This window comes from Bos mutus, chromosome 2 (assembly GCF_027580195.1).
Source record: "Bos mutus isolate GX-2022 chromosome 2, NWIPB_WYAK_1.1, whole genome shotgun sequence".
Classification (NCBI taxonomy): Eukaryota; Metazoa; Chordata; class Mammalia; order Artiodactyla; family Bovidae; genus Bos; species Bos mutus.
The window spans coordinates 28,935,828-28,955,805 of NC_091618.1; the positions used below are offsets into that span (position 1 = coordinate 28,935,828).

General features: G+C 54.8%; 1 protein-coding gene across 7 annotated transcripts in view; it reads left to right on the forward strand.

Moving 5' to 3' along the window:
* The window catches only part of CFAP65 (cilia and flagella associated protein 65), a 41,638-nt gene extending 24,575 nt beyond the window's left edge, over positions 1 to 17,063 (forward strand). For 3 of the 7 annotated variants that reach the window (XM_070386589.1, XM_070386581.1, XM_070386593.1), the window contains 18 exons: positions 138 to 266; positions 1,665 to 1,878; positions 2,193 to 2,321; positions 6,619 to 6,795; positions 7,086 to 7,152; positions 7,300 to 7,410; positions 9,347 to 9,508; positions 9,610 to 9,732; positions 9,837 to 9,995; positions 11,266 to 11,409; positions 11,852 to 11,965; positions 12,144 to 12,251; positions 13,840 to 13,884; positions 14,121 to 14,323; positions 14,797 to 14,922; positions 15,448 to 15,945; positions 16,626 to 16,763; positions 16,877 to 17,063. In XM_070386589.1, the coding sequence (XP_070242690.1) occupies positions 138 to 266; positions 1,665 to 1,878; positions 2,193 to 2,321; positions 6,619 to 6,795; positions 7,086 to 7,152; positions 7,300 to 7,410; positions 9,347 to 9,508; positions 9,610 to 9,732; positions 9,837 to 9,995; positions 11,266 to 11,409; positions 11,852 to 11,965; positions 12,144 to 12,251; positions 13,840 to 13,884; positions 14,121 to 14,323; positions 14,797 to 14,922; positions 15,448 to 15,945; positions 16,626 to 16,763; positions 16,877 to 17,009 (2,780 nt within the window). In that variant the 3' untranslated portion in view covers positions 17,010 to 17,063. The other 4 variants (XR_011467477.1, XM_070386598.1, XM_070386606.1 and 1 more) reach the window with 4 other exon arrangements.
* Positions 17,064 to 19,978: the final 2,915 nt, after the last annotated feature.

The window sequence follows — 19,978 nt, forward strand, 5'->3', positions numbered from 1 at the left end:
CTAACCAGAGCTCTGCTGGCCCAGAGGAGAGTGTCTGGGACTGGGTGAGAGGAAAGGCCGGGCCTCTCTAGGCTGCACTGGGGGCCTCCTCTGCTCCTGACCCCACCCGGCCGCCCCTGACGGCCACCCCTGAGCAGCTCTGCAGCTGGACCGCACAGAGGGGAGCATGCCGCCCCGGTCCCAGGACGCCATCTGCCTGACTGCCTGTCCCAAACACCGGTCCCAGTACTCCTGGACCATCAGTTATGCTCTCATCTCCCACAGAGGTACCTGGGCCATCTGCAGGGATGTCAGGGCCAGGGAGGAAAGGCGGAGGGCTGTGTGTGCAGGACTTGGGGTGGGAGGATGCCGAGGGTCCAGACAGAGCTGGCAGGATGGATGAGAACATGCTAGGATGTGCTTTTGGGTGTCTAGTGTACATGCCTCATACCAACCACATCTGTCTATGTGGGTGTCCACATGTGCGTGCCTGAGCTGTGGGGGACTCGGTGTGAAGAGCTGGGCACTGAGTTTACCTATTGAGGGATCTCAGGTAACTCCTCAGCTGCCTTGGGTCTCAGCTTCCTCCCTCATAAAACGAGGTTGTTAGCAGCCTGCCCCAGGGCCACTTGGTGGGAGTCCAGGACAGTACAGTCAGGGGAGCACAGGAGAGTGAGTGGCTGAGAGTGTGGGCTCCCTGGAATTGGATCCTGGCCCCAGCACTTATTAGCCATATAACCTCAGCAAAATTGTTTAACTTCCCTATGCCTCAGTTTCCACATCAGTAAAATGGGGATAATAATGGTGCACTGGCGAAAAATAATAAAGCACAGACACATGTTACCACATGGGCAAACCTCGAAAACATTATGCCAAGTGAAAGGTGGTGGTCACCAAAAGCCACACATTGTATGATTCTGTTTATGTGAAATACCCAAAATAGGAAAATCTAGAGACAGAAAGTAGATGAGTGGTTGCCAGGGGTGGGGAGAGGGGTGAATGGAGAGTGACATCTACTTAGTACTGGGTTTGTTTTGGGAGGACTGAAACTGTTCTAAAATCAGTGATGACGATTGTGCAACTCTGTGAATATACGAAAAAAAAAATCACTGAATTGTGTGTGTTGAAAGGGTTAATTTTGGGGACTTCCCTGGTGGTCAGTGGTTAAAGCTTTGCATTTCCACTGCAGGGGGCACCCAGTTCGATCCCTGGTCGGGGAACTAAGACCCCACATGCCACATGAGGCAACCAAAAAATTCTTTTTAATTTTTTGGCTGCACTGCATGGCATGTAAGTTCCTATTTCCCTGACCAGGAATCGAACCGGTGCCCCCTGCAGTTGAAGCACAGAGCCTTAACCACTGGACCGCCAGGGAAGTCCCCCCTAAAAATGTTTTTAAATGGTTAATTTTATGGTATATAGATTATATCTCAATAAAGCCATTAGTAAGTTTGAAAATGAATAATGCACATTAAATACAGTGGTGTTTGCCAAGCGCTTAGGACAGTGCTTGGTTCACGTAGAAAGTATCAGATAAGGTTTGCTGTTGCTGGAAGCGTCCCTGGAGTCTGCTCCTGACTGGGGTCCTGGGGCAGATTGCCTGGGACCCCTGCACCCACAGTGTATACTCCCCTTGCCAGGGGAGCTGGGAGGTGAGCCCACCCCTCTCTCCCATACCCCCACAGATAACAAGGCTGGGGAGAAACAGGAGCTGTGTCACGTGTCCCTGACGGCCGTGTACCCCCTCCTCTCCATCCTGGATATCTGCTCCATGGGCAGCGCCGAGGGCATTACCCGGAAGCAACTGTGGCACCTCTTCTCCCTGGACCTGCTCAACAGCTACTTGGAGCGTGACCCCACATCCTGGGAACTCACCTACAAGGTGCCCACCCGGCACAGGTGAGGTGGGCCTGGGGGACAGGCAGAGCCTGTCTGGGAATGTTCTTGGAGCAATGTTCCACTCATGCCCCCAGCACCAGGCCCTGTCCAAGAAGGGGCTCCCTATCTGCCCCCCACCAATGTCTGCCCATCCTTGGTGGGGCCTGGAGAAGGCTGAGATTGACTTGAGGTCTCAAATGCTGACCCACCCCTGTGCCTGAATCCCAGATTCTCCAGTTCCCCACTGTGGGGAGACGGGTGCCAAGCCAGCCACCCCTGGAAGGATTCCAGCCTGTCCTCAACCCTGTCCCAGACCATTTCTCTGCTCCACACAGCACCAGCCAGATCCCCCCTGTCTTCACCGCTCTGAAGCTCAGTTTCAATTTTGGGGCGGCACCGATAGATGCCCCGCCCTCCGTGGTGCTCCTGGCCCTGAAGAACAGCGGCATGGTGCCCCTGGACTGGTACGGAGTGGGGTGCTGGGGGACGGGGGCTGGAGGTGTTCTCTTGTTGGTTGTAGCCCTGGCCGCCTGGTGTCCATGAAGTGCGCCCCCGACCCCGCGCATCGATTGGATGTAGACGCCAGGGTGGGACTAGGGTCGCCCAACAGGACATCAGATCTGGCTGAGTCGCGTCCATAGGCTCAGAAGTGGTAGACTCACCCTGATGGAGACTGGCAGTTGTTTAGTCACTAAGTCGTGTCCGACTCCTTTGCAATCCCATGGCCTGTAGCCTGCCAGGTTCCTCTGTCCATGGGATTTCCCAGACAACTGTACTAGAGTGAGTTGCCATTTCCTTCTCCAGGCGATCTTCCCCACCCAGGGACGGAATCCCCATCTCCTGCATTGGCAGGCAGATTCTTTACTGCTGAGACTGGCAGGGGCATCGTCATAGCTTAGCGAGTGAGAAGTAGCCACCACTCATGTGCCACAGCTGGCCACTCGGACCCTCTTCTCCGAGTCTCACACCAACCCTGTGAAAAAATCCTCCTCCACTGACTGTCTCACAGATGGGAGGCTAAGGACTCAGCCAAGAGCTCTCAGCCGTTAGAGGCAGAGCCAGTTCCCACCCAGATCTGTCCAGGTCTAGAGCCCCCACCTACACAGGTTAGTCAGCAAGAAGCTACAGGGTACCCTGATCTTTGAGCTAGATAAATGCTCGGGCAGCCCTGACAGAGCCCCAGGCCAGTGGGGGCCAGGCCTGCATGGGGCGAGTTGAGGGTCTCTGGCAGGCTCTGCTGCCATAGCGTGTCAGGGAGATGGCTGAGCTGAGCAAAGCCACGTGGGGCTGCAGGAAGAGTCGGGGCTGGACAGAACAGCTGCGCTTCCCGGTCACATGGGGCCCAGAGTCCGGAGTCTGGAGACCGGAGTCCGCCACGCTGGGCCCCTCCTGTGCTTGGCTTAACTCCCATGGGGGCCCCGAACTGGTGCCCAGTTAGCATCCTGTCTCCGTGCCAGCGCCGTTTCTTTCTTTCCTCCTGCCTCTGCCACGCGCCTTCATTTCCCAGTAAACTTCCTTTTGATGACTTCCAACTTTGCTTGGCTAGACGGAGGTGAGAAAGAAGTGTCCCCGGCCGGGTCAGGCTTGGGAGGGGTGGGAAGAGAGCCAGGGGCCCAGCCTGGGCGTGGCAGTGGGTAGATGAGAGTGGACATATGCATCTGTGATCTCAAGAGCCTTGGGGTGCATGTGGGTGAGACTGGGGGGAGGCTGTACTGGCCCCGGTGCAGCGGCCTCCCCTTACTCTCTGGGTTGTCCTGTCCCTCCCTGTGGTGGAGGAGGGGGAGCCGGTTCATTAAGCAGCTTCTGTCTGAGAAGGGTCGAGACTGTGAGTAACTAAGGGCTCCTGGCCCTGAGTGACTGGGAAGCTTGGCAGGCTGTGGCCTGGTGGGGAAGGCCCGGGGCCTGCCTGGAGCGCTGCGTCAGCCATCCACTGAGCTGTCTGAGTGGCCAGGAGCCAAGGCCCTGCAGGGCTCAGGAGTAGGGGCAGGAGAAGCGGCCTTGGCTGGTGTCCTGGTGTGGAGCAGTGTATTTTGGTGGACTGTTTGTGCAGGAGCACGCCAGCTCTCACTCTCAGTGGAGAGGGTCCAGGTGGCTGGAAATAGGGCAGGAGGAAAGCCAGGCAGAGTGCCCACTGAGCCAGGCCCGTCCATCAGGGGATCGTCTGAGGTTCAGGAAGGCAGTCCGTGCTTCTTCCTAGATTCCAAACGCAGGGAACCTTCCTAAGAACACTTGACTCTCTTTGGCTTTTTGCGTTGTTGTGTTTCCTTTCAGTTTCTTAGAGGGCTATTTTTGAAAGTTCTAGCCGAGTCCTGCTAAACTCATAAGGAACAGACTGAAGGTTTTATTCCTGCCAAGATCAGTAAAAAACGGGGAGTGTGGACTTGGCCTGGAGGCAGCAGCAGGCAGGACAGAGAACCCCAAGTGGGTTTGGGGGGAGCATTGAGGGGGAGCTGGGAGCCATGCTGCTGCCATGCCCCCACCAAGCCTCCTCTGCTGCCTTTGCGCTTGGCCCAGGGAGACGTTGGGCCGTGCGTTTAAAGGGTGATCTGTCACAGGTGTCAGGGGCACAAATTAACGTCGTTTGTTCCCTAATTCATTCATTAAGCCATTGGCCAAACGTGGACTGGGGCTTCCCTGGTGCAGGCCTCAGGCCCGGAGCTCAGAATAGAAAAGCTGACGAGCCTAGGCCCTGCCCTCCTGGTGGGCAGACCGGCCTTGTGGTGCATGGTGAGTGACATGCTGCGAAAGACCCTTGTGCAGCGTCAAGAGCTACTTCCCTCGGATTTAGAAGTGGTGGGAGGGTGTGCGCACCTCAGAAATGCTTCCTGGAGAAAGCTAGACCTGTAGGCCAGGGAGCAGAGGCAGAGAGCCTTCAGAGAGCCTTCTAGACAGGGGCCTGGTGCAGACATGGGTAAAAGCAAAAAGCACAGCGTGGCTGTAACGCTGATAAGGATGTGGACAGGGCCTTGGAGTCCTCTGGTGGGCGTGTAATTCTTCTCCTTCTGAGGAGGATTAGCGGTTCGAGGCAGGGGGATAGGCTGGCAGGTTTCCACAGTCCCAAGTTGGGGGCCCACACCAGAGGACGGGCAGGGATTATTTGGGCGGAGTTGGGGTGAGAGCCAAGAGGGAAACTCTGAGCAAACCTGAAGTAGCAAGGTCGCCAGTTTTACTGCAGATCAATATCCTGCAGATAAAACGACAGAAGCAAGTACCAAGTCCGGTAACACGTCCAACGACACAAGGGTGATGGAAGAAAAGTAAGAACCCCCACCCCCACCCCGCCGGCTCCCTCTCCAGTCGGCCCCGGTGGGCTTGGCATGTGCTTCCACTCTCAGCACTGGTACAAGGCAGGGGCACATGGACACAGTTGCTCTTTCATTTTTTATTACAATAACGGCATGATGTTACATGTATTACTCTATGTTCAGCATTATAACAATAACATTGTCACTCAGCCTTATGTCAGTAACATTCATTTTTTTTTTAACATTCATTTTTAGATCAATAAAGATCAGTATATAGAGGTGTAACTCATTCATTTTAATAGTTGCATAATATCCTGTAATATGAATGGACCTTATGTCTATTTTGTTTTGTTAATTTTTAAATTGTTTGAGCATGCCACATGGCATGTGGGCTCTTAGCTCCTCGACCCAGGATTGAACCTGTGTCCCTTGGACTGGACGTGTGGAGTCTTAACCACTGGACTGTCAAGGAAGCCTTTACATTTTTAAACCACTCCTTTCAGATGACACCAGTTGTTCCCAGTGCTTTTTAATGTTGTTTTTGCCATCACTAACAAAGTGGTAATAAACATCCTTGTGTGTGTGTGTGCGTGCGTGCTAACATTTTTATCCCTGCAAGTTAATTCCCCCAAATAGAATTTCTCAGTCAAAGGGCATTTTCTACTCTATGCACTTTCTATTCTAAAAGATGCTATCAAAATTCCTGCAACAAAAGGTGGGAGCAATTCCTTCTCTCCCTGTATTTGAGGATGTCTGTCCTTCCTAAATTTACCAGCATTGAATGTAACCATTTTTCACGATTCAGATGTGAAAATACTTAAGATTTATTTGAGAGAATTTTTATTTGCATTTTCCTGAGACTCTTCTTGAGTCTTTTCAGGTGTGATGCCCATTTTCCCCTACTTCTGGCTATTCCCTGTTCATATACTCTGCCCAGTTTGAGGCCAGTTCATCCCTCTGAGAGTGGATGGAGCCTTCTTTTCAGATTGTGATCTTGGAACCCCTTTGTCACTTATTTGGGCACCCTTTAGAATGCAATATCTGCTTTACTGGAGCAGCTAGCATCACAGAGGCACTGATTCTATGCCCAGCCTTGCTTTGGACTCAAAAGTGCCAGTCTTCCTGGGGCCCCCTGGTTGGTGCTGCTGACATTTCTAGGTGCCTCAAATGGCCCTTCCTAAGAGCTTTGTCACACAGACCCCTCCAGGGTCACTGCCAAGCTCGAAGTGGCCACATATACAAGCAGCCCCTTGACCCCTGGTACCCACAATGGGAGCCCCAATTTCCATTCTCCATTTAGTCACTGCTTCTGTTCCTAGGTTTGTGGACCATTATGAAATGAGAATCCACAACCTCAGTGTTTGCTCAGCCTTGCATGGGACAGCTTGCCTAATGGGGGAGAAGAGAGGGAGGGAATAGAGGAGGCCTCCATGCATCCCAGCTGGGGCTCAGAGCTCCTGCCTCTGGTCTGACCGAGAGGCTCCTCCACCCCTTCTGTTTTGCACCCCTCCCCCAGGGCCTTCCTCTTCCCGAGTGACCAGCAGATTGACGTGGAGCTCTGGGCAGAGAAGGCAGAGTTTGACTGCACCGAGCTGCACCAGATGCGCGCACAGGACAATTGCATCTTCTCCATCAGTCCCAAGGCTGGGAGCCTGAGTCCCGGGCAAGAGCAGATAGTGGAGCTCAAATACAGGTGCTGCCCCCACCGCTCACCCCGCTCTTCCGGTCCTGAAGACCTCCATTCCCCCAACTCCTGGAGGAGCCTGACCTTACACTGTGTGACTCCAGGGTACCCTGAGTGGCCACCACCCTGAGAAGGTGTTGCCTTTCCACCTGCAGGGGAGGTTTAATTTTCCTCTTGCCTCATCCCAGCTCAGGGATTTCCGCATAGCCAGCCCAAAGCCACAAGCGTGCCATGACCCTTCGTTCTTCCACCCACACCAAGGTTCAGTAAGTCATCCTGGACTGTCTCCTCCCTTCCAGCCATCTGTTCATCGGCACTGATCGCCTCCCGGTGCTCTTCAAGGTGTCCCATGGCCGGGAGATCCTGGTGAGGTCCTGCCCTTGTCCTGTCCTGGAAAGCCTAGAGAGCGGCACAGGGAGTGCCGTTCCCCAGGGAACTGGGGTCCACATCTCTCCACTGGGTACTTCAGTTCCTCCCAGGGAAGGATGCTACTCATGGGCTTTCTATTTCCAGCTCAATTTCATAGGTGTGACGGTGAAGCTGGAGCAGAAGTATGTGCACTTCACCTCCACCAGCCATCAGTTCATCCCTGTCCCCATTGGCGACACATTGCCCCCAAGGCAGGTCAGTGGTCTGCGTTGTCCTGGTCACCAGGATGCTTAAGTGTTGTTCTCTGTGTGTCTGCATCAGCCCATGACAGGATGACAAGGCCTCTGTCCTCACTCAAAGAGGTGGGGTTGAACCTCAAGATTGGGCAACTGGGAGAGACCCAAGGCAAGAGGCTTCAGCTTCTAGGCACTGGTGCTAAGCCCTTTGCCAGGCCCCATTCCCGTGCAAAAGCAGGGGGTTCCTTCCTCTAACACAGGGCTCTTCAAACTTGACCATGAACCATGGTATATTTTGGAAAACGCAGTTCATACATACACATGTAACTGAAACAAAAGTATCACAAATCAGTACGTACACCACTACATGCTGAGTGCTCTGATGTTTTCTTTTTTATTCTGTTCTACTTTTTAAATGCTGGACATGACCTGATAAACTGGTTTCAGTACACCTGCTTATTGACGGTCACGTCTTGAAAATCACTGCTCCAAAAAGGGCATCTTTCCGGAGGCTGAAATGCTAGAAAGTGAATCCTCATGAAGCTACAGAATTGTCTTTATTAATTGGAGGGAACCAGGGTCCTTCGTTCTGAAAATGTACACTGGAAATCTCCCAGAGGGAGATACAGAATTTTTCCAAACATTTCACAGCTCTGAAATTTCTAATCATTTAGAATCCCTTGTGTTTCTGGGCAGGGGCCTCCAGCCACTCAGCCTGGAGCAAATTAAAAGGGCTTCCTAGACCCGATAGAGGTTCTCATGGTCCCAGGCTCTGCTCACTTCCTTATACAACCCCTCTACCCACTGGCTTCCCAGAAGCCTCACCCAGAAGCCCAGACCCTTAAAAAGACAAGCAAAGACTCACATGCTTCCTGGAGAGCTTTCCAGAGAGACCAGACCACTCCGCTGTGACACTGAACACAGTGGAAAATGGACAAAGGAGAAGACCAACTTGTACCTCCAACCAAGCCACAACTGCAGTCAAGCATCTCCTTTCATTCATAAGATGATAACAGATGGTGGCCGGAACCTGTAAGAAGGCAGCAGAAACAGAGTGAATGAACAGATTTAATCTACATTTTGAAGACAGAATCACTGGGACTTGCTGAGGATTAGATCTGGAAAGTAAGAGAAGGGGATGGAGGAAAATGTATTGGATTCCTACTTTGAACTCCTGGGAATATGTAGGTGCCATTTGCTGAAGTGAAATACACTAGGGGGAGGAATAGGTTGTAAAGAGTTTGGTCTTGGCCAAATGTAAGATGCCTATGAAACAACAAGGAGGAGTCATCAAATAGAAGATACCAGGTCTGAATCTCAGACAGCAGTCCATACAGGAAAAAAAAGCACATTCAGGAGTGGGTGCTGAGAAAGATGAGGGGGTTGAACCTAATCCAGATTAACTCTTTATTCTCACTGTCTTTCTCTCATCTCTAACATGGAGTCTTGGACCAGAAGACCTCTGGTTTCAGGCAGGACGTTCTGTGACTCCCCAACTTCAGGGTTAGTCTTGGGGGACCTCATACCTTCCTTCTGCTCCCTTTTCTGCCTTTAAGCACAACTGCCTCTAATGGCAGAGGTGGAAAGTGGCAGCCTCCCAGGTAATTAGAATGAGAGCCTAGAAAACCAGGAAGGGTCCGGATGGTGAGTGCATGGACGTTTCCCTAAATTCCAGCAGTATGGACACAGGCATGAGTGTCCCCTTATGCTGAGGGTTGGATGCAACTGAGCGACTTCACTTTCACTTTTCACTTTCATGCATTGGAGAAGGAAATGGCAACCCACTCCAGTGTTCTTGCCTGGAGAATCCCAGGGACAGGGGAGCCTGGTGGGCTGCTGTCTATGGGGTCGCACAGAGTCGGACATGACTGAAGTGACTTAGCACCAGCACACTTGACTTAGGTACCTTGAGAGCAAATAATATAAAGATTACATATTATACTAAAATGTTACAGGCTGAAAATACAGTTGTATACTTCTTGGGTGATCCAGCCAGAAGAGAAATCAGAAGTTTTTTAGGGGAACTCTGGGACTGTAAGGGTGACATCATGGATATCAACCCACCCTCCCACAGTGAACACAGAATCCCAGGCTCCCTGCGTGGTGGCCTTGAGCAGGTGTGAAGATTCCTCAATTCCTCCCCCTGCAGATTTATGAGTTGTATAATGGTGGCTCGGTGCCCGTAACATATGAGATCCAGACCAACATCCTGTCGCAGGTTCAGGAAAAAAATTTTGATCACCCCATCTTCTGCTGCCTCAACCCCAAAGGGGAGATCCAGCCAGGCACAACTGCCCGGGTCTTCTGGATCTTCTCGCCTATTGAGGCTAAGACCTACACGGTGAGCAGAAGCCCCAGCTCACACAGGGCGGGGGTTTGGAGGTGGCCCCCTCCCAGCAGGCCTTGCTCTAACCAGGGCCTGCACCCCCCTTCCTAACCTCCCAGGTGGATGTGCCCATACACATCCTGGGATGGAACTCAGCCGTCATCCGCTTCCAGGGAGTGGGCTATGACCCCCACGTCCTGGGGGACGCGGCCCCATTCCACAACCTCTCCTTGTGGGACAACAACGCCATCCACTCAAGGCTGATGGTACCTGGACAGGTAAGGCAAAGGGAGCTGGGAAGGCCTGAGGCCTAGGGGGAGCTTGAGGGCCTGGGAGGCTAGCGCAGCGGACGAGGAGGCTGAGAAGGAAATGACAGAGTTGAAAAAGGAAAGGGATACAGAGGTGAAGTCTGGAACCAACCCTCCTCCATATTTAGGGTGTGGCACCGGTCCATGAGAGGCTCACCCTGCCACCTAGTGCTCACAGGTGTTCCTGCTCAAGGCGCTCCACCTGCTGTGGGGCCCCTATCCACCCTCACCTCGGGGCATTTGGGGGGCACTGGGAGGGGTAGAAAGAAGCCTATTCTAGGGCTGAGATATTATCTTCATATAGAACAGCCTCTCCCTTGGAACTAGATGGATTTTGCTGAAAGATACCTAGGGTCAGTAACACTGCCTTTAGTTCACACACTTCTCACTGTTTCGAGGCCTGCCACATTCATCCATCCACCATCCATGTGTTTCCCCACTGACCCACATGCCCATTTACTCATCCCCGTATCCACCTATCCATCCATCCAACCATCCATGCACTCGTCCAGTCACTATCCACCAATACATCTGCCTGTCTACTCTTCCCCTTCCCCCCTATTTGGACTCTTACTGAAGGGTGAGTACCATGGAGGACACAGTTTTGGGGATACAGAAAAGTGCCAGACAGAGTCTCAGCTCTGGAGGCACTCAGGGTCTAGACCAAGAAAATGCCCCTTCCATGGCCTCGCTCTTTCCAGACACCCCTACCACACAATTTCTGCTCTGTGCCTGGTGAAGATGCCAACAGCTGACCACCTAGTAGTCCACAACTACCCTTCAGAGACTCAAATTATATTGGCCTTGCTCCTGCTTTTTCTAAGCAAATTCTGATTTCTGAGTCCTTTCAAGCCTGTTTTTAATGGTCAAAACCATAGGCTTTAGAGTGATACTGTCTGGGTTTATCCTAGAGATCTTTGGAAAATTATTTATACTCTCTGAACATCTGTAAAGTGGGGACAATAGTGGTGCCTGTATCCTTGGGCCCCTGAGAATTAAATGCCTGTCAGTTGCCGACAGTGGTACCTGGCCCATTGAAAGCACTGTGACTGGTACTGGTGGCTGCTGCTAAGTTGCTTCAGTCGTGTCCGACTCTGTTCAACCCCAGAGACTCCCCCGTCCCTGGAATTCTCCAGGCAGGAGTGCTAGAGTCGGGTGCCATTGCCTTCTCCGGTACTGGTGGCTAGGCTTAGTATTTCTTCACCTCCCAAAGTTGCTGTTGTGTTGTCTCCACCAACAGAATGTCTTCCTGTCCCAGTCACATATCTCTCTGGGAAACATTCCTGTGCAGAGCAAGTGCAGCCGCCTGCTGTTCCTTAACAACATCTCCAAGAACGAGACAATTGTCTTTGCCTGGCAGCTGAAGCCTCTAGACTTTGGGGAGGTGAGAGTTCCCTGTGTTTGCAGGAAACCAGAACCTTCAGAGGGCCTCTAGATTTATCCCATTCCACCCCATCCCATTCCACTCCATCCCATCCCACACTACTCCATCCCATCCCACCCCATTCCACTCCATCTCACTCCATCCCATCCCATCTCACTCCACTCCATCCCATCCACAGTCCTTTCTACTCCATCCCATTCAACCCTACTCCATCCCATCCCATCCCACTCTACTCCATCCCATTCCACTCCATCCCATCCCATCCCAGTCCATCTCATTCCACTCCATCCTACTCCATCCCATCCCCACTCCATCCCCTCACACCCCACTCCACCCCATCCCATCCCACTTCATCCCACCCCATCCCATCCTGTGCTATCCCATCTTGTCCCATCCCATCCCTGTGAAGCTCCAGAGAGACTCCTTCCCCAAATATAAACAGGTGTCTGTGAGTCCTATGAAAGGAAAGGTGGCTCCCGAGGAGACAGTCCCATTCATGGTGACCCTGAAGGCCTCAGTGCACGCCAGCTTCTATAGCATGGACCTGGTATGCAAGGTAGGACCACCCTCAGAGAGAAGCTGGGATGGCACACAGCTCCCATCTTGAGGGGGTGCAGTGGTTTGTGAGATCCCCAGATTTCCCCCAAGGCCCCTCTTCCAAGGGCCAACCACAGCACAGGCCCAAGGCAAGGCCCTCCAGACCTTGTCTTCTCTCTCCTTTTCCTGAGCCACAGGTATACCAGCAGGAACCCCTGAGGCAGTATCGTAAGGAACTGCAGGAGTGGAAAGACGAGAAGCTGCGGCAGGAAGTAGAGTTCACCATCACAGATAGGAAAGTGAAGGTGAGGAGGGCAGAGTGGGCTCTGAACACCACAGAGCCTTCTGATTAGCCTTGCCATAGGGGACAGAGGTGGTGATCCGAGGTGGTCCTAAAAGCTGACCAGCCTGACGTAAGAGATGAGATTTCTTTTATTAGACTAAGCATAGCCCCTCCCAAGAAACTGTGGATACAGAAAGCTGGCTGACCACTCCCTCCCTCATGTAGCCTGTATTTAATGAGTAGCTACTGGGTGGCCACTGGGGATCCAGGAGGAAACAGGCAGAGCTCACCTTCTGGTGGAAGGGAAGGTGGCGTAGTGTTTTCAGATGGAGGCTCTGGAAACAAGTGTCTGGCTTAGTTTTCCAGCTTCGACGCATCTTAGCCAAGTTATTTAACCTCTTTAGTTCCCTCAACTATATAATGGGAGTCATATGACATCTGAGATTGGCTTCAAGGTAGTCTAGATGAGAAGATTGCCATAAACTGCTAATTGTTGAAGCTGGGTTGGAGGTAATGGAGAACTCTTTGTAGCATTCTCAGCACTTCTGTATACTTTTTAATAATACGTATTTTTATTTATTTATTGGGCTGCACCTGGTCTTAGTGCTAGCACATGAGATCTTTGATCTCCATTGTGGCACATGGGATATTTAGTTGTGGCATTTGGGGTTTAGTTCCCTGACCAGGTATTGAACCCGGGCCCTCTACATTGAGAGCATGAAGTCTTAGCCACTGGACCACCAGGAAAGTCCACTTGTGTATACCTTTGAAATTTTCCATATTAAGAAGTTTTAGAAAGGGAATTCCCTGGTGGACTCATGGTTAGGATTCTGGGCTTTCACTGCCATGGCCCAGGTTCAGTCTCTGGTTGGGAAAGTGAGATCCCACAAGCTGCGCAGGGTGGCCAAAAACAAACAAACAAAAAAGGTTAAAAAGAGAAGTTTTAAAACTTTTAAAACACAAACGATCCACTTTGTGGCATTGGTGGGAGGATTAAATGAGTTGATGCTTGTAGATTACCTACAACAGTGCCTGGTACCCAGAAAGCCTCCACTCAATATGGGCTAATGTTAGTATTTATGCAGGGGGGCTGGTAATAAATGAGTCAACGTGTCCGCCTTGCTTCCTCCTCCCTATGGTGGCACTCTTGCACCTTGATCACCCCTGTGTCCTCCACACTGAACCCCCAGGGAAGCACTGCTCCCCTCTGAGGCTCTGGTCCAGCTCTGAAGGCAAATCATGTTTTGAGGGCTTTGGGAGAAGGGATTTCTCCCATGGAGAATTAAGGCTTAATATGGGAGGCTGTTTCCTCATCCCACTAAACCACAGCGTTCTTGGGCACCAGGGACAAGTGCTGTTGGAGCAGCCTGCACTGTTTGGTGGCATCTCCTTTCCTTCCCTTTAGCTAGGTAGCCAGATTTTCCTTGTCTGTAGGCAGCACTTCCCTGGAATGTTCTGGAAGAGGGTGTGGCTGGGAGTTGTGCAGGACCAAGAGGGCAGCAGGTGGTGGCGCTGACTTCAGGCCCTCTGTGGGTCAGCAGGAAGGGCAGGACGAGGGGAATCCCTCTAGGCCTCTTGCATCCTAAGCAAGGGTCTCTTTGCTTCCACAGAAAAGGGCATATTGTACAGCTTGTGAGCCTGCGAGAAAGTACAAGGTGAGGACGTAAGCCCAGGCCCATCTCCTTGGGATGTCTTGAAAGGATCCTTTCTTGGTCCCCAGAGATACCTCCACCCCCCAGTCCAGCCTCCTGGAAGGGAGGGATGAAAGTACTGATGGGTGGGGATGAAATGCCAGAGGTGTCGCCAAAGGCCTGGTTGGAGGACTAAGCACCCATCAGTGATGGGAGTGCAGTCCCCAGCCCCTGTCGTCCGTGCCTCCCCTTTTCCAAAGACGCTGCCTCCCATCAAGAACCAGCAGGATCTCAACCGGCCGACCAGCTGGAACCTCAGAATGGCAAAGGAGGAGACATTCTGGCCATGCCCCCAGCCGCCGTCGCCAGGCATGCTCTGCCTAGGCCTCACTGCCCGTGCCCATGCCACCGACTACTTCCTGGCCAACTACTTCTCTGACTTTCCCCGCCACTTCTTGCACTGGTGAACTCTCAGGGAGGGAGGGAGGGGTCTCCTTTCTCTGCTGTCTGCACCGCCCCTCCCCCACACACTCCAGAAAAGGGACTACCCAGACCTAACCCTTGCTGAGGGCCTGGAGCATGTGTAGCCATCAGCGGGACTACTGGGGCCCTGCTGGCTCCGAGATGCCCCCACTACTGTCAGGCCCTTACAAGGAGGGGCAGAGAGCCAGAGTCCCCCTGGGGAACCCACCTAGGCCTCCCTGCCTCCCCTCCTCCCTTCTCTTTCCACCTTGGAGCATCTCCAAGTCCTGTGCTGACTCTGAGAGTTGGACTTGATTCCCAAAATGCAGCAGCACTATGTTTGGGTTAAGACTAGAGGCTGCTGCAAGCTCACCTATGTCCTCATGACCGGGCAGCCACCATCACTGCTCATGCCCCTGACCCCAGCATGGGGGCTTGCCCAGGCCACTCAGAATGCTATGGCCTGCCCCCCAGGGAGCTGCCAAAGAGGTGCCCCAAGGTGGCGTCGGAGGCTGGTGAGGAAGAATCCCCTGACAAGTGGGCCTCTGTCTCCAAGCAGGAGAAGCAGCTTCTGATTGACTGCCTCTCCGCCATCATCAGGTGAGCACCCTCCCCAAAACCCTCACCCCTCTGTCTCCCTCGTGAGTTCGGTCAACTCTGGGTCCACCCAAAGCCCTGCAAGTCGCAGCCCTTCTTTTCCCCAAAGATAGAACTTCTTCACAAGATCCTTCCACGGGTTGCTCCAGGCCCTTCTGGAGGGTGACCTGGCTGGAGGGATCCTCAGGGCTGGGTCCCAAGTTCTGCCTTGTTGCGGCTGGTAGATGGGATCTGGAGCAGGGCCACTGTTTTCCAGGGCTCCCACCCTCACCTGGGTACCTCTGACCTCCTGGCTCTTCCACTATCATATAATGATCACCTTTAAGAATCCGAGGGGGAGGGGGACCAGAGGTGCCTTTTTCTAAAGAAGGAACATCAGGAAGAGCAACTGATCAGCCCCCCACCAGCACCTGTTTGTGGCCACAGTAGTCAAGAACCACCCCTCGCGGAACCCTGAAACCAGAGTCCCCCGCAGGGGGCTGCAAGGCCTCTCAGTGAAGACCTCCTCCTCCTCCTCTGCCCACCCAGGGGCCTGCTGGAAGACAAGCTCTTCCATGAGGCTGTGGGACAAAACCTGGTGGAACAAATGCCTTACTTCTGCCAGTTCTGGAATGAGCAGTCGGCCAGGTTCGTGGCCCACAACAGCAGCCTGCACGTGGTGCCAGCCCCGTCTCAGTCCTCCAAGAGCTCGGAGTTCAGCAAAGAGAAGGAGGAGGAGGAGGAGGAGGACAAACGGAGGCTGGGGAGTAAGGAGCAGGAAGAAGAGGAGGAGAAGGAGGAGGAAGAAGAGGAGGAGCTGGAGGAGGAGGAAGAGGAGGAGGAGGAGACGGAAGAGGAGGAGGAGATGGGTGAGGAAGAGCTGCGAGAGCAGGAGGGGGAAGACAAGGGGGAGAAGTTGCCCTGGACAGAGGTGAAGCCCATGCTGCAGCCCACATCCCAGGAGTCCCTGAAATGGCAGTGGCAGCAGCAGATGAAGGCCTTACTGAAGGAGAGGCAAGAGCAGGATGAGAAGGAGGCCATCAGCCGGTGAGCAGCCAGGCCCAGGTGAAGGTTTGGAGAGGGGGCTGAGTGCAGAAGGGTCATAGGAGGCAGTGGTGTGGGCCGCTACCTGTGTCAGCTTCTCTTTCCAACTCCGGGTTCATTGACAGCGCTGCTGGAAGCTTAAGGCCTCAGGGGGCGCTATGTACAGAATGGCGATCTGAGCTTTAATTTTTCTTCTCCAAGAGCAGACTATTAACATTTACCATCACACCACTTCCAGCAGGGTGATTATAGTCGTCAAAGCCACTTAAGTGATTTTCTAGAGCCAGGAGCAAAGTACCACCTCTTATTGCACTGCCGTTTCCCAGGGTTGCTCTGTAGCTTTCTGTCCACGGTGGGATTCCCTAGGAGCTCCTTCTGTGCGGTCTCATCGCTCAGTACCTTTCCCCAACCCTGGTCCTGGGATGGGAACCCGGATTGTCCGAGTTCGAATCCCTCTCCGGTACCAACAGCATGACATTTAGCACCTTGGTCTCTTTGAGTCATGGTTTGAACGTCTGTAAAATTGGAACAAGAATGTTTCGTAGTGTTGAGAGGGCGGGGAGTTAAGTGAGAATCCACCTAAAGCTCGGGGCAAACGGTACAGCACAGAGGAGGCCAGTGGAGAAGCCCAGCGCAAGTCGGTGGCTGCGCTGACCCCGGCGCTCCGGCTTCCCGCCGCGCAGGCTCCCGGCTTTCGCTATCCTGCAGGAGGCGCTGCTGGAGAACATGATCCAGAACATCCTGGTGGAGGCGAGCCGCGGGGAGGTGGTGCTCACCTCGCGACCACGCATCATCGCCCTGCCGCCGCTCAGCGTTCCCAGGTGGGGGCGCCGGGGCCAGCGGCCGCCGGAGGGCGCGAGGGGTAGCACGGGAGGGCAGGGGCGCCGGGAAACTTCTCCTCCACTTCCCCTACCTGGGGCTTTCTGTATTCCAGGATTCTGAGTCCCGAGTCGCTGCCAGCAGCGGCCCCGGGGCCGCAGCAAGTGGAGATGCCCGGCTCGTTTGAACCGCCCCCCACCGACTGTTTGCAGACGCAAGCGCCCACCTCCTCCGACTTGCATCTGTAGATTCCTCCCTGCCTTTTCTCCATCACCCCCCAGTAAAGCATCTAGCTCCCCCCCCCCGACACACACACACATCTGCCTTCACTTTATTTCCTCGTAAACGACAAGAACTCGCGCGCAGTCTGAGAGGCACAGACGGTGGAAGCGGCCAAGGTGGACCGCACTGACTCGTTGGAGCTGGGAGGTTGAGTCTCTCCTCTCCACTAGGCAGCTGGGCGAGAGTTCTGAGGTTTGGCCAGTGGAGGGCGCTCCAGGTGGTTTCTGGCTGGCTTTTGCCCTAGTAGAGCCGGGTGGCCTGGTCTGCACAGCAGGTGGCCGCGGAGCAAAAGGGGCCATCTCTTCCCTTTCCCCGCCGCACCTACTCCGAGGTTCGGCCCTTCCACTGCTAGCTTTTACTCAGCATCTGCCGGGCTCCCGGGGCTCTGCGGAGGTTGAGAGGAAGGGAAATCGAGGCACGTCGAGGAAGGTCAAGAATTTGACGCTGGGACGGGGACGGAGCGCATCGCTAGGCCGCGGGCCACAGACCCTATTAAATATGAATCCGAATCCCCCAGGCCAGGGGATGCCCCAGTTTCCTTAGGACACCCAACCTCCCGCTCCCCCTAACCTCCGCCTGGTAGCCTCTGTCCTCGGCTCCTCCCCACCCCCTCCCCGAGGCAGGTGGGTGGAAAAGTGACATCTGGTGTTGTTCCAGAGGCGCCCAGGTCCCCGACACCCCCCTCCACCCCCACCGCCAAGGCCTCGGAGGAGCTCCGGCCCCGAAGCCTGGGTGAGGGCGGGGAGAGGGGTGAGGGGGCGCTCCGCCTCCTCTGAGTCAATATTTGCCCCGAGCAAACGGGCGCCAGGACAGGTGTGAGTGTGTGTGTGTGTGTGTGTGTGTGTGTGCGCGCGCGCGCGCGTGTGTGTCTAGGGGCGGGGACTGAGTAGGCCGTATAAAGCGCGCTGAGCCGGGGCTCCCGCACAAGCTCCGCGGCGTGCGCTGGGGACCAAGCCAAGCAGGGCCCGGCCGGGTGGAGGGTGGCCAGGAAGGGAGGGGCGGACCAGGTGCGCACCTGCAGCGGCCGCCGACGTGTCAGCCGCAGATGAGCGCAGGTGAGGGCGGCTATCGGGCGCGGGACAGCACGGCGCTCGCAGAAGACCAGGACCAGGAGACCGCCGAGGGCCACAGCCAGGTCCCGGACCCGCCGCTCCCGCCCCGCGACGAGCCCCTCGCACAAACCGGACCTGAGCGTTTTGTTCGTTCGGCTCGCGTGAGGCAGGGGCGGCCTCTCAGCACCTGCCCGGGGGCCCGGGCCGATCGCCACGCAGGCACCTGTCGCCGCCGCCGCCATACGGGTCGGAGAGGCTGTGCGCCGCTCCCCAGGGACATCCGGCTCCCATCCGGCCCCGCCCGCCCTGCCCTGTCCGGCCCGCTGCTCAAGGGCTGCCCGCTTCGATTCCGGATAATGCGGGCCGGCAGAGCCAGCTCCACCGGGTGGCGTAGGGGGTCTGGGGGCCAGCTTAGGCGTTCTTCCGGAGGTGGAAACCCGGGTTTCTAGTCTGGCTCTGTCCCAGCGACTTCTGTGGTCTTGGGCAAGTCATTTCCCGGCTTCTCCTCGGATTTTCCCACTTGCACAAGGAGAGGGGGGTTAGTCTGGCCTCTCGTGTGGAGCCCACCAGCCCCCATGTTCTGGTTTCTGGGCTTTCAGCAATGATTTTGAGCCCCTTGACCTGGGCAGTTGGAGGCTCGCGAGGAGTTGGAGCAACAGCTATGAGGTGTGGAAAATCTGGGTTGAGGGAGCTAGGGTTACATTGGACCAAGTTCAGTTCCTCCTCATCTCTTTGGTGCTGACATTCTGAGGGTTCACTCCCTGTCATCTCCTTGGCCCGTCTTGCAGTATCCCCACCTCCGAACAGATTGCTTGAGAAGGACAAACACAGGGTCTGGTAGCCCTTGCCTGCTGGGGGTCCCAGGCCCTGAAGCTGACCGTCTCTCCCAGACTTGATAATCACAAGGTCTCTTGTTTCAGTCAGCTGGGTGTGGGGTGGGTCTAAGTGGCCCTCAGATTAGGTGGGAGTTCGAGGGTCATTAGCTACAACCCAAACCTAGGACAGGCCGCCCCCTTTTCAGTGACTCAGAGTGTTAAGATCTGACAGGAGGGAGAAAGGCTAAAATTGCGCTAGACCCCCGCCTCCTGCTTGGAGAACCTAGAACTCAGGCTTGGGGTCAGTTGAGTCCCTGTCCTTGATTCCTGGTGTCTCCCGTTCCATTCTCCCAGAACTGATGTCAATGCTAAGTCAGCCCTAGAGAGAGGGGCTAGTTGTAGGTCAGGGGTGGAAGGAAGGTTCCTTGGACAACAGTAAGGAGCTCCCCAATTTCTCCTAAGGGTGAGGAGACATCCTGAGGAGGGACCGCACCCCCACACATCTAGGCCGAGGAAGCCCCCAGGGGGATGGGAATGAGGGTCAGGAGTCGCTGGTCTCTTCCCATTCCAATTTGGAGGTTCCTGGGGGTGCTGGCTTTCCCCCTCTACCTTCCCTCCACTTCACTGCCACCCCTCACCCAACTACCCGCAGGTGCCACAGGCTCTGCTGAGTCTTGGCACAGAGAAAGGGAGGGGGAGGGGATGAGATGGTGCTGACAGATCCCAGGCAGGGCTGGGGAGAGGGCGGACTGCAGGCTGGGTCTACGTGCAGCAACCCTGGGGCAAGAGGGTGGGGGGAGGCCCATGCATGGGTCCCGGGCTGGGTGTGCATGGCTCCTATCCCAGCCTCCCTAACCAGGCTTCTGTCCTGGGCCCAGCCCTCTGCTCCTTGCCTGGCACTGATTGATCTGCCTGTCAGGGGCCTGGTCTGGCCCTGGCACATCTTCCCTCTGTCTTTGTGGGCATCCTCTCCCCTCCCCCAATCATGGAAGTGGCTCAGAGCTCTGCCCCCCTTCCTGGGATTCCAGGCCCTAGGGCTGCAAGACAGAAAGGTCTCCCCTTGGAGTG